The 13,578-nt window shown below is 40.2% G+C and overlaps 2 protein-coding genes across 2 annotated transcripts in view; one reads left to right on the top strand and one right to left on the bottom strand.

Moving 5' to 3' along the window:
- LOC308420018 (TD and POZ domain-containing protein 5-like) overlaps window positions 1-13,578 on the top strand; it is a gene marked incomplete at both ends in the record, with an annotated part of 68,521 nt that overhangs the window by 45,620 nt on the left and 9,323 nt on the right. The gene's annotated exons all lie outside the window — the stretch shown is intronic.
- The window catches only part of LOC308419564 (uncharacterized protein), a gene marked incomplete at both ends in the record, with an annotated part of 55,058 nt that overhangs the window by 32,818 nt on the left and 8,662 nt on the right, over window positions 1-13,578 (bottom strand). Inside the window, 2 exon segments of the mRNA XM_080915334.1 lie at window positions 3,864-4,940; window positions 6,974-7,047. Coding sequence (XP_080771460.1) covers window positions 3,864-4,940; window positions 6,974-7,047 — 1,151 coding nt within the window.

Raw genomic sequence — 13,578 nt, 5'->3', positions numbered from 1 at the left:
GCCTTCAGACAAGTCAATTTTAGTCCATCCAGCTCTTGATCTGTGTGCCTGGGGAGTACGGTCTGAAAAGGCAGTGAACACATAGGTGTAAAATTCTGCTAATCTAATGAAATATCTGGGCTAGCTTTTATACCTGGTGTATGGGAGAGGGTGGTTTGGGGAAAGGACAAAGGGAAGAAGTACTGAAGTGGTGACAAATGCCTTCGAACCTTATCAGTTAGATTAATAGACTGCTGATCACATTATTCCTGAGAAGCCAGTTCTATGGCAAAGAAACAAAACTCTAACTGGCTTTATCATGAATCATCTTTATTTCTATGTAGTGGAGTAAGAATAAGTCTGATTTGGGTAGAGAGTGGACCCATTTTTGCCATATTCTCTGATAAAAGAATAGCATATGGGCAATGTTATACTGCCCATTATCCAGCTTGGGAACCCTCAAAATGTATGGAATTGGCATAAAACAGACTTTTTGATCAATGGAATCAAACTGAAGACCCAGACATAAATCCACACAAATATCAGTATTGAATTTTGGTTTCAAAATGCCAGAAATACATATTGAATCTCTTTAACAAATGGTGCAGGTAAAACTAAATGATTGTATGTACACTGTAAAAAAAGAAAAAAAAAAAAAAAAAAAAGAAAGAAAGAAAAAGGAAGTCGGGAATAGCACTGGAGAAGCCTTTCTGAGCAGAACATTGATAACGATAACATAAAGACCAACATTTAGTAAGTGGGACCTCATGAGACTGAAAAACTTCTGTAAGGAAAAAACACTGTCATTTGGACGAAGAAGCAGCTTAGAAAATGAGAAAAGATTTTACCAATTCTACATCTGACTGAGGGCTAATATCTAAAATGTATTTTTTTACATAAAAAACCTGATAACTGGTTATTTCTTTACTGGTGAAAAGAGATGATTCAATCCAGAGTAGAATATATTAAAATCAGGGTTACTGGGAAGTTTCTGTCAGGCTCCAAGTTCACTGGCACAAAGAAAGGAGGCCAGGGATGTTGACATTGATAGGGGTAGGTAAGGAGAAGGAATGGGCACATGTGCCAGAAGGAGAAAGAGGAAGGAGAGGAAGGGGAATAGAGACGGGGGAGGGAGAGAGGGAAAGGAGAGTGCTCAATAATATCTGATATATATATAGCCTCTGGGGAAAGGGCAGCCTATTCCTTGGGCTGGTAAATACAAGGTTCCAGTCCTGTATGTTAGGTAGTGACTGAGGGATGCTGGAAGAACCTGGGCCGGGTTTGTTTTCTATGTAAAATATACACTTCAGTTCTTTTCCTCAGAATCTGAAAGCAAACAATATAAAAAACAAAACAAAACAACCCCTGGATTCTGGTATCGGCCTGAGCCCAGAGCTGAACCAGTGCCAGAGCAATCTGGACTCAGACCCCACTGATAGAAAGCCAATCTCACAGGAGTGCTGACACATTTGAGAGCCAAGGTGAGACCACCACTGCTCAAATTTCTGGCCCAAGAGGAACATACCCCCCCCCCCCCCCGCCTGGCCCAGAGCCTTCAGGACACAGGAACCAAGAAGCAGTATGGGACAGGATCTTTCTGCTTTAAGTCTGTACCCTGTGCAGACCCTGTGCCACAGCTCTCTTTACCCAGACCGTCTGGGAGGTTGCTATCCCCCAGTAGTGTTGATACACAGGCTTACTTGAGGGTCAAGCCACTGTCAGAATCAGCAAGAGCAGCTAACAGCAGAAGTAAGCAGATGGCTAGAGGCAAGAACAAGTTCCTAATCAACAGAAACCAAGTTCAAAGGGCAGAACTCAGTTCTGCAACCACAGCAAGTCCTCTATATCCCAACCCACCAGAGAAAGCAAGATATTGATTTAAAATCACAACTCATAATGGTGTTAGAGGAGGTTAAGAAGGTCATAAATAACTCCCTTAAAGAAATACAAGACAACACAAGGAAACAAGTAGAAGCCCTTAAAGAGAAAACACAAAAATAAACCAAACAGGTGAAGGAATTGAACAAAACTACCCAAAATCTAAAAATGGAAATAGAAACAATAAAGAAAACAAAGAGACAACACTGGAGATAGAAAATCTAGGAAACAGATCAGGAGTCATAGATGTAAACATCACCAACAGAATACAAGAGACCAAAGTGAGCATCTCAGGGTCAGAAGATACCATAGGAAACATTGACACAACAGCTCGAGGCACTGATGCTGTGGGCAAGATACAAGCAAAAAGTTTGAACCTCGTGATCCCCTTCCCTGCACCCAGCCATGATTCTCAGGTGGGCAGAGATGTGGGCAGCACCTAACAGCTGGTACAGAACCCATCCCTCAAATCCCTGCCTAGTCACAGCATCTTCTGACCATGGGCAACAGCCAAGTCTGAAAGAAGAGTCTCAGCACTAGTTCAATACTTTTGATCCAGACTATCTTGTTGCATTCAATATTTGCATGTAAAGGTGTTTGGGAAAGATGTAGATAGTTACATACTCTGTTGACACTCTGCCACTATGACAAGTGAATATAAGATGGGGAGCTGGAAAATATGGAGGAACAGTGCTGTAATTATATGGGGGAGAGAGGCAGAACTGCAAATGGGATGGAGGTGACAGTTATGAGTAAAGGCTGTGTTGGGTGGGGAACATGTGTGCCCTAAACAAAGGCACCTAAGTTGGCAAAGGAAACACTACCCCAGTTCAAATCACATGGTCTTCGTACACTGAAAGTGGCAGACAACCATAAAATAGTAGCAGCCATTTAAAATCTGTCCATCAAAAAAATAAAATAAAAAATAGAGAGAAGGGCCAGATGTTTTTCACGCAAAATTCTACCAGCCATTTCAAGAGGAGTTACTGCCTATACTCCTTAAATTACTTCACAAAATAAAAACAGAAGGAACTTTGCCAAATTTATTTTGTGAAATTACAGTTGCACTGATTCCCAAACCACAGTTCAGTTTCATTTATGGACTCTGATGCAAAAATACACATTCAATAATTGCAAACAGATTTTAAGAAAACATTAAAGCGATCATTTACAACAAAAAATAGGTTTTGTCTCACTATGTGTAGAAATGCTTCAATATAAAAAATAAAAAAATATAAGTGTCCACATAAACCAACTGAAAGAGAAAAACAAACAAGAAGGAAAACAAAACAATCATTCAAATGAGTCCAGGCAACGTCTTTAAAACGGCATTCCTTCTTGTGAGACTGGGCACAGGTGGTATACCTAAATATATTTATGGTAGTATAGAACAAGCCCATAGTCAACATCAAATTAAATGGGAAAAAGTCAAAACTCTTGTACAGAACCCAATAGCAAGTCATGATTTCTCACTCTCTTAAAAATATTAAATGAAACTATTAAAGTCTTAGAGCATTAAAACAGCTCCCAATCAACAGGATAAATACTAGAAAGCTGGAAGAAAAAATATTTAATTTAAACAATACACATAAGTTGGGTGAAAAATTATATATCTACATTAGTACACATGTTTGATCATCTATTCTGCTCAGTCCAATGCAGAGAAATTTCTCCAAAAAGGCTCAGCTGGGCTGTGCTTCAGGCAAGTTGAATACCAGTTTCTAAGGCATTAGACATCAGGGTAAATGTCAAGGAGAGTGTTGCAGATTTCAGTGCTGCCCTTCCTTCATCCACCATATTAACGTATCACAGGTGTTTTAGCCTGAGCCACCATACTGCCTTTCCCACTGTAAATGTTCTAGCCATACCACTGTCTAACCAGAAGTCACTGGTAACAACAGTGGTTGTTGCTGTTGGAAGACAGGTGTAGGTCATGTCTGTCCAGCTCTGAAAATCACTTTAGTTGTTTTAGTTACAATTATAATTAAACTCTCTGGGTAGAAGACACTGAGTGGAATGCTTGAGCCACCAAGTGAGGATGTGACTTTGAAATTATCTTCCACGCCAAGGTCTCAGAGACCTCAGATTCATGAAGTGCAATGAAATCCAGGGTCTGAGTCTTCAGGTGCTCTGTTCTGTGGAGGTGAGCCAGGATGAGAATATGTGCAGCATTCTCCACAGAGAGGTTCCTGCAGAGGACATCCTCACACATGACCTTCAAGCCCTCCAGTCCATACTTGTCAGCAGCAGCTAGCACACCAACTGCCATGGAGTGGCTATAAAGGTGTGGTGCCACCTTCCCTGTGTAAATGAAGCCCATTATCTCCTTGAAGACTCCGGGATCCAGATCATGGATCTCAAAATGGTTCTTTATGCTCTCCTCCATTTCATGTTCAAACATGGCTCTGAAGACTGGAGAGCGAGCTGCTAGGATGGCCTTGTGAGCCCTGAATTCCTGCCCAGCTACCAGCAGGCAGCAGTCTGTGAGAAGGGACTTCTCCCATAGCTCCCCTAGGGCATCTGTCAACATGTGCCTTGGATCCTTGATTTCAGGTGCCCTGTTCTGTCCAGGCATGCTAACAGAGGCTCCTACTATGCTCAACTGGCAGCAGAGGGTGAGCCGGTCTTCAGGAAGAAGACAATGTTGATGGGAGAGAAGAAAGTCTCGAAGTATAAACTTATCGAATCCCCCAGTTTCATATTGCAGAAACCTCATGGTACCGGGGCTCTTCATCGTTTGACATTTCTCTCCTTTGGCATTTATGATCCAGAACTGGAACTTTCCCCAAACTGGACTCTCTGGACAGCTGAGCAGTACCACGTAAACTGACAGATAATCTTTGCTTTCTACATCAATCCCATTTGGGTGCACTCTCAAACACCATCCCAGTTCCTTACCATTGACCTCTAATGAGAACACTGGGCTTGTAATCTTTTTCTGAATTCCCTCCATGCAAAAGGAAAAGTTGGTAATGTTCCACTCATAGCAGAATTTCAGAACATTGATATGTGTATAGCCCCAGCTCATGACTTCCAGGTCCTCAAACATTTCTTCTTGAGGTTCTTTGGAGGTTAAAGTTGATCTGAAAGAAGAACTAGAAGTTATTTACTCTTCATCTTAAAGGATACAATTACAAGTACACTTTAGATGTTAGTTTCAATTTCTTCTAAATTGCCCCCTCTATGATCTTGGATACTTGTATTTTCCTGCAATTTTCTTTCTAGGTTTCAACATTTGTTCTTCTAAAAACAATACAGGTTCATAGTGACTGTTAAAACTCTCTGTCTGTCTCTCTATGTTTCTCTCTGTTTCTCTGTCTCTCTCACTTTCTCTCTCTTCTCTCTCTCTCTCTCTCTCTCTCTCTCTCTCTCTCTCTCTCTCTCTCTCTCTCTCTCTCTCTCGTGTGTGTGTGTATGTGTATATATAATCTATAAACTATATACTAATCAATAAAAATTTCTATTCTACACTCTGGCTGGTCCCAGAGTTGAAGGGATGACTCAGCGCTGACCTTCCAGGCCACCCCTCCCACCTTCACCATGTCTGGTTCTAACCAACATATCCTGGCTCTCATTTCAGAAAACACAGAAGTTATTATATCATACTTTGAATGAGCTTGAAAATTGTTATACATTCTAATTTAAGTATATTGTATTATTTAGGGATTTGTAAAGAAAATCCAGAATAAATTCCTCTATATTAGTAGAAAGTGGATATTTGGGAAAAAAATACATAAGAATGAGATCCAGCTAATCCAACAATGGCAAAAGTCAGTACTCACTTAGTCAACAAGTTTTAAGGCTCAGATGTTTCTAAGTATATATATGGGAATTCTGAAGAAGTAGGCTCTAATGTTAGTGAAGAAATATGCTTGCTAGTAAGATGAAAGCAAACAGGCAAAGACACAAAGCTTCCTTCTATGTGTTTATATAAACTTCTAGCAGAAGGTGTGGCCCAGTTGAAGGTGTCCAGGGATGTAGATTAAAGGTGTATGTTTTTCTGCCTCAAGACTCAGGTGTATATTTTTCCACCTGAAGAGTCTGTATGAACAGGATCTATCTACTTCAACTTAAGCAGAAAAAAAAAAGAGTAAAAGTTATCAATCCAGTTTTTGGCTTTCCTTAGTTCTGGAGGTAACTCAGATCAGGATAGGAGAAATGGGGTTAGGGGGCTGGAGAGATGGCTCAGTGGTTAGAGCACTGACTGCTCTTCCATAGATCCTGAGTTCCATTCCCAGCAATCACATGGTGGCTCACAACCATCTGTAATGGGATCTTATGGTCTGTCTGAAAATAGCTACAGTATACTCACATAAAATAAATAAATAAATCTTAAAAAAAGAAAGACATCACTAGGCTATGTTTACTGTGGTCAAACATCCATAAAAGAAGGGATCAAGACAATGTCTGCACATCTATTCTTTACCTTTGTGCTGCACTTACACTAAGGTGTGGCCCAGTTAAGGGTGTGTCTTCTAGTCTCAAATCTGGATTAAAGGTGTGTTTTCCTGCCCCAAGACTCAGATTAAAGGCGTGTGTTTTTCTACCCAAAGAGTCTATATTTGAACTGGACATACTTACTACAACTTAAGCCAAAAAAAAATTTTTAAAATCTTGCACTAGTTTTGTAAGTTACCTAAGTCCACAGGTAGACCAGACAGGAAGAATATCTATCAGCAGTGCGCTTTGCTTACTGGGGTCAATCTTCCATAAATGAAGGGACCTTGTCAATCTTTGTATGGTGATTATTCATCTTTGTGCTGCTCTTGCACTGATTCCTGCCATAAAACATGATCAGGGAGGGAGTGTTGTCCTTAACTTTTGAGAAGTCTTAGTGTTTACAAAATGGAGGGCAGTTAGAAGAGCTCCTATATGGTAGGCAGGATGCAGAGCCCCAAACCTCTGAATGTGGCTTTCTTCTTTCAGTAGTGTTGTTCCATTCAGACCCACAGACCTTGTGATGACTTCTCCCAATTTGGTTACTAGTCTTGTACTTCTCCCTCAGAAATTGTTCTTGGAAACCTGTTTTCAGAGTCACTTATGGGTGTGTTTTAAGAATATCCTAAATGCTTCTTAATTCAACCACTTTAGTTGTCAGGATTCACCATATCAGTACCTCATAGTCTGCATCCTCCACTGGTGAGTTCTGTCCTCTGCAGACTTGGAACTCCTATGCTTGTTCTGCTGGGGCTGAAAAGAGAGAAAAGTGGCTGTTTTCCAATGGCTGCAGCATATATTCAACAGATATCAATGATTAAGCTTTTGTTATTACTGCCCTTATGTAAAATAAGTGTAGAACTCTGCCTGTATCTCTCATCTATTCAGTTTGTGTGTTAGATATATAGTCTAAAGGACACAATAGTCCTCACAGAGATTCAATTAACTCAGCCACTACCAGCTTTCTTATAAGTCTGGCTCCAAAGGTGCTTATTCCTCAGGATAAATCAAGTGTTTCTGATTTTTGATTCATCCCTTTAACTTATTGATACTATCAGAATAAGTGACTCTTCATCATGTTCTTTTAGGTCAAGAATCAACAAATGGGACCTCATAAAGTTACAAAGCTCTGTAAGGAAAAGGACACTGTCAATAGGACAAAGTGGCAACAAACAGATTTTTACCAATCCTACATCCAACAGTGGGTTAATATTCAATATATACACAGAACCTAGATGTTAGATAGCAGAGAACCAAATAACCCTATTAAAAATTGGTACAGAGCTAAACAAAGAATTCTCAACTAAGGAAAACTGAATGGCTGAGAAGTCTCAAAATGTTCAACATCCTTAGTCATTAGGGAAATGCAAATCAAACCAACCCCTAGATTTCACCTCCCCACAGTCAGAATGGCTAAGATAAAAAACTCACATGACAGTAGACGCTGGGAGGATGTCGTAAAAGATGATTACTATTTCAGTGAGCTTGTGATTACAAGCTAGTCCAACTACTGTGGAAACCAGTCCAATGATTTCTCAGAAAATTGGACATAGTACTATCTCAGGACTCAGGTATGCCACTCCCCGGTTTATACCCAAAAGATGTTCCAACATACAACAAGGGCACATGCTCCACTGTGTTCATAGTTCCCTTATTTATAATAGCCAGAATCTGGAAAGAACTGAGATGTCCTTCAACATAGGAATGGATACAGAATATATGGTACATTTGCACAGTATGATACTACTTAGCTATTATAAAAAAATGACTTCATAAAATTCTTAGGCAAGGGATGAATTAGAAAATATCCAGAATTTGGCAACCCAATCACAAAAGAACACATATGCTATGCACTTAGTGATATGTGGCCATTAGTTCCAAATCTCTGAATACCCAGGATACAGTTCATAGACCGGATGAAACTAAAGAATAAGGAAGACTAAAGTGTGTATGTATGCTTCAGTCCTTCTTAGAAGTGGAAACAAAATACTCAAAAGAATAAATAGTGAGATAAATGTGGATGCGAGACTGAAGGGAAGGCCACCCAGAGAATGCCTTACGAGGGTATCCATCCTATATATAGACACCAAATCCAGATGCTAAGGCTGATGCCAAGTGCTTTTGAGCAGGAGTCTTATATGGCTGTTTCCTGGAAGGGTCTTCCAGAGCCTGACAAACACAGTTGTGGATTCTTACAGCCAACCATTGGACTGAGAACAGTGTCCCCTATATAGGAGTTAGAGAAAAGATTGGAGAAGCTGAAAGGGTTTGCAGTCTACAGTGAGAACAACACTATCAAAAAACAAGATCCTTGACCCCACCCCGAGCTCCTAGTGACTATATAAGCAGCCAAAGAGCACATATGGAGGAACCCAAGGCTCCATCCACATACATAACCAAGGTTGTCCTTGTCTGACATCAATGGGAGGAGAGGTTCTTTGCCTGTTAAAGGCCTGATGTCTCAGTGAAGCAGAGGGATACAATAGGTTTCTGGAGAGGAAACTGGGAACAGGGATAACATTGAAATGTAAATATAAAATATCTATTAAAAATAGAATGTAGACATTTGAGAATAGCAACCAGGCTGAGTTCTAGCTAATATAACAATTGCAAAAGTCAGTACTTACTTAGTCCACAAAGTTTGAGCTCTCAGCTGTTCTTCAGTATATACTGGAATCCTGTAGATGTAGGTTCTAATGCCAGTGAAGAAATGTACTTGCTAGTAAGATGAGAACAAACAGGCAAGAATACAAAGCACTTCCTTCTTCTATGTGCTTATATAGTCCTCCAGCAGAAGGTGTGACAGAGTTAATAGTGTGTCCTCTAGTCAAGATCTAGATTAAAGGTGTGTGTCTTTCGGCTTTAAGACTCAGATTATAGGTGTATGCTTTCCTAACCAAAGTTTGTATTTAAACTGGATCTATCTACTTCATCTTAAGTGCAAAAAAAAAAAAAAAAAAAAAAAAAAAAAAAAAAAAAAGGAAAGAAAAATGAAAAAAAAGCCCTGCCCTGCAGTTGAGCTGGTCTTAAACTGATTCCTGCCATAATCAGAGAAGGAGTGTTTTCTTGGCAGTCTGAGTGTTCACAAAATGGAGGGCAGGTAGAAGAACTCCCGTTACATGTCCAGTTTATATATCAAGTCTAATGGTCTATGTCTTTTTATTGAGGAATTGAGTCTGTTGCTAAGAGATATTCAGGAATAGTGATTGGTTTTTCTTGTTATTTTGTTGTTAGAGGTAGAATTATGTTTGTGTGCTTTTCTTCTTTTGGGTTCATTGCAAGAAAATTATTTTCTTTTTTGCCCCTAGGCTGAAGTTTTCTTCCCTGTTATGGAGTTTTCCTACTATTATCTTTTGTAGGGATGGATTTGTGGACAGGTCCTGTGTAAATTTGGTTTTAACCTGGATTATCTTGGCTTCTCCATCTATGGTAATTGAGAGTTTTGCTGGATATAGTAACCTAGGCTGGCTTTGGGGTTTTTGGTGTCTGTATGACATCTGTTCAGCATCTTCTAGCTTTATAGTCTCTATTGAGAAGTGTGGTGCAATTCTGATCAGTTATCCTTTATATGTTACTTGTTCTTTATCTCTTCCTGCTTTTAGTATTCTTTCATTGTTTTGAATATTTGGCGTTTTGACTGGTATTTCTCAGGAGAAATTTATTTTTGGCTCCAATCTATTTGAAGTTCTTTAGGCTTTATATGTATATGATCATCATTAGGTTAGGGAAGATTTCTTCAAAATGCTGTGAAAGATACTGGGCTTTTAGTTGGCATTCTGAACATGGAAGGGAGAGATTGTAGGAACATTGTCAAAAGAATGGCATGTGGTGAGCAATACCTTAGAGAGTCATTATAAATGCTCCAGAAACAAAGCAAAGGCCTTTTTACCTCAAGTGCATTGCATTCTCTAGGTTGTTCTTCATGTTTATTTTTGGTATATGTAAGCACATAGCTATAGAACCTGATCTGGTTAAAGGGTATACTTAGTCCTGTTCTTAGTGTGCCCTGAATCTGCCTATGACCTTATTCTTTCTTTTATGTATTCCCAAATACAATTATACTATGTGCCTCCCAATTGTGTTTAAATTGATCTAGTCTGAGAATGTTCTGGGAAAAGGCTGCTCTGTAGTATTTAGTATATGAGTTCTGGTGTTTATTTACATGTTTTCTGATCATTTGTTTCTGGATTCATACTATCTTCCAAGGATCATTTCTTCTTTTGTTTCATTCTTGTATAACAATACAGTGCACCAGAAATTGATGTAACCCACACATAGAATGAACTCACTTGAAAGTGGATATTAGATGTAAAGCATAGGATAATCATACGTCAGAGCCACAGCCTTAATACCAAGGAGATCTCAAGTGTTGAATACAAGCATCATTCCAGAAAGAGACAGGAGAAGAGACTTTCTGGGGCCTGGTTTAATGTGGAAATTAATAACGCAAAGTGAGGAAATGTATTGGAAGAAGAGAGTAGGAGGAGAGAGATCAGTGGGATTCACAATCATTTTAGTGGTGAGAAAGAAATCCTGGGCAGTGGAAACTCCATGGAATCTACAGAGTTAAGCCTAGCAATGATCCTGAGCAGAGATATGAAACCTGAACTAGCCATCTTCTGTAGCAAGGTAGGGCTTCTAATAGAGGGATTAGAACACCAACCCAGACCAAACAAAACCCTTAAACCTACAATCTATCCCACATGGAAGGTGTCCTAGGGTAATAATGACACAGAAATTGTGAGAATCAAAAACTTGTGAGTGACTGGTACAACCTGAGACCCATGCCTCAAGCAGGAACCCATTCCTGGATCTGCCTGAAGGGACAGGGACTAGAGGATAGAGAGTCCAGAGACCTATGTTAGAACCAAAAACAACTGGGAAACAAGTAAATGGAGTGATTACTAATGGTTTTCAGCCACATTTACAGATAGGAGCCCAGCACATACATCACCAGAGAAGCTTCATCCAGCAATGGATAGGAGCAAATGATGAGACCTACAAGCAACCAAATATTAGGCAGAAGTCAGAGAATCCTGCAAAGCCTGGAGGAAGGATTTTGGGAGGTAGATGTGTCAAGGATACCACAAGTACAGAGCTCACGGAATCAACTCACCTAACCTAGACCCATGGAAGCTCACAGAGCCTAAATGGACAATCAGAGAACTAGCATGGGTTCAGACTCTAGGCCATATGCATATATGTTATGGTTGAGTAGCTTGGTGTTCTGAGTGGAATTCCTAACAGTGGGAGAAGGGCCTGTCTTTGTTGTGGATTGCTGTTTGTATGTTCTGCCCCCTCAAAAGCACATTCAGGTACAGTCAAGTGATTTCTTAAGACTAGAGGCTGTGATTGGGCAGTGGAAATAGTGAGCAGAGCTGAATATTTTAGAGATGGGACAGACAGAGATGGAGAGGGAGAGATGAGATAGGGGGTTGAGAGAAGGTGGAGGAAAAGGTTGGACCAGAACCATTTGGCCTAAAAAAGCCAAGGGAAGTATGACTATTTTAGAAGGACAATAGAGTAATGTAGGGAACATTTGCCCCATCTAGGTTTGCAGTGTGTATCTGAGTCAGTTGAGTTTTGAGTTCTTTGTGCAGGTCTTTTGAGAGTTGAGGTTTTACTGTTATCAATCTGGCTGATAAATTATAAGCCTCTGGAGTTTTCATTTTTATGGGGTTACCAGAACAGGTAGCATTGGCAAACAGCTTTCTACTAGCTAGCCAATGAGTGCAGTTTTTCTGGAAAAATCTGGGCATTTTTAGAACCTTGCTAGCCACACAAACCGTGGGGTGGGTGAGACCACAGTTAGCAAGTATCTTAGTCAGTGATTCTATTTGTGTACAAACATCACAATGAAAATCAGGTTGGGGAGAAAAGTGTTTATTCAGCTTACACTTCTACATTGCTATTTATCACCAAAGGAAGTGAGGATTGGAACTCAGGCAGGTCAGGAAACAGGAGCAGACGCAGAGGCCATGGCGAGATGTTGCTTACCCATTTGCTTCCTCTGGCTTGTTCAGTTTGCTTTCTTAAAAAACCCAAGTCTACCAGCCCAGTGTTGGCACCACCCACAATGAGCTGGGTCCTCCTTTGATCATTACTTGAGAAAATTCTTTACAGCTGGATCTCATGAAGATCTTTCCTCACCTGAGGCTCTTTCTCTGTGATAACTCCAGCTTGTGTCAAGTTGACACACAAAACCAGCCAGTACAGATGAGTAACCGGACATGGCATGGATTGTTTTCTATAATTACAAGATACATTTCTCTGACTCTTTGGGCTGCTTTTGGGACCTCTTCCCCTCAACAGGGTTGCTTTGCCCTGCCTTAGTACATGAACATGGGCCAGTCTTATTGTAACTCATTATGTTTGGTAGACATCCTGGTGAGGCCTGTTCTCTTCTGAACAGGAGCAAAGCAGTGGACAATGAAGAGGGAGTATTGGGGGTGGGGAAGCAACTTGGATGAAAGCAGGAAGGAAAACCTGCTGTTGGATGACATATATAAGATAAAAAAATTTTTAAAAGTGAAAATACCATTGAAAATACATTCATGTTTTAACAGACTTCTCACAAGAACACCCTACAACATTCCTGGAGGCTCAATAGAATTTCCAGAGACTACACTTTAAGACAATAAGGTCCTGAGCCCCTAAGGGCAAGGTAGAGGGCAATGGTCAAGGAATTCCAGAGGGTACTCAACTTGAGAAAAAGATTGCCAAGATTTCCCTTCTCCAGTTTGTTCCCAAAACAGTGAGGAGGAGGCTGACATCTCCACCCCAAAAGGAAACTGTTATTGCATATTTGATCATACTTTGAACACCCAAATTGTGTTGCTTACTGTAAAAAAAAAAAAAAACCTTTTTAGTTGTGGAGTGGCTCAGCTTTGGCACACACCTTTAATCACTCTGGCTGGAATACAGGCAAACTCTTACTACACACCTTTAATTCCAAACACTGAAGGTAAAGTTAGTATATAGAATAAAGTACCAGTGTACAGAGAGAGTGAAAAATCAGAGAAGGATTAGACAGGAAAGAATATGCCCAACTGTTATGAAAAGAGGGCAAAGAGAAGCTATTTAAGAGATCAGGGCAGTGAGAAAAGGAGAGAAGCCAGTTTTGCTGGGATAGGGAAATGGAGAGAGGTTGAGGAGAGAGCAGGAGAGACACAGGTAAAGAAAGAACAAGACAGAGAGTGGGAAGACAGAAGATTCAAACATATTGTCAAAGTTAGTATGAGACTAAGTGAGCAATTCAAGGGGAACTGTGAAGAGCCAGACCGA

This window comes from Micromys minutus, assembly GCF_963924665.1.
Source record: "Micromys minutus genome assembly, chromosome: 4".
Classification (NCBI taxonomy): Eukaryota; Metazoa; Chordata; class Mammalia; order Rodentia; family Muridae; genus Micromys; species Micromys minutus.
This window is presented reverse-complemented; position numbering and strand designations above follow the sequence as displayed.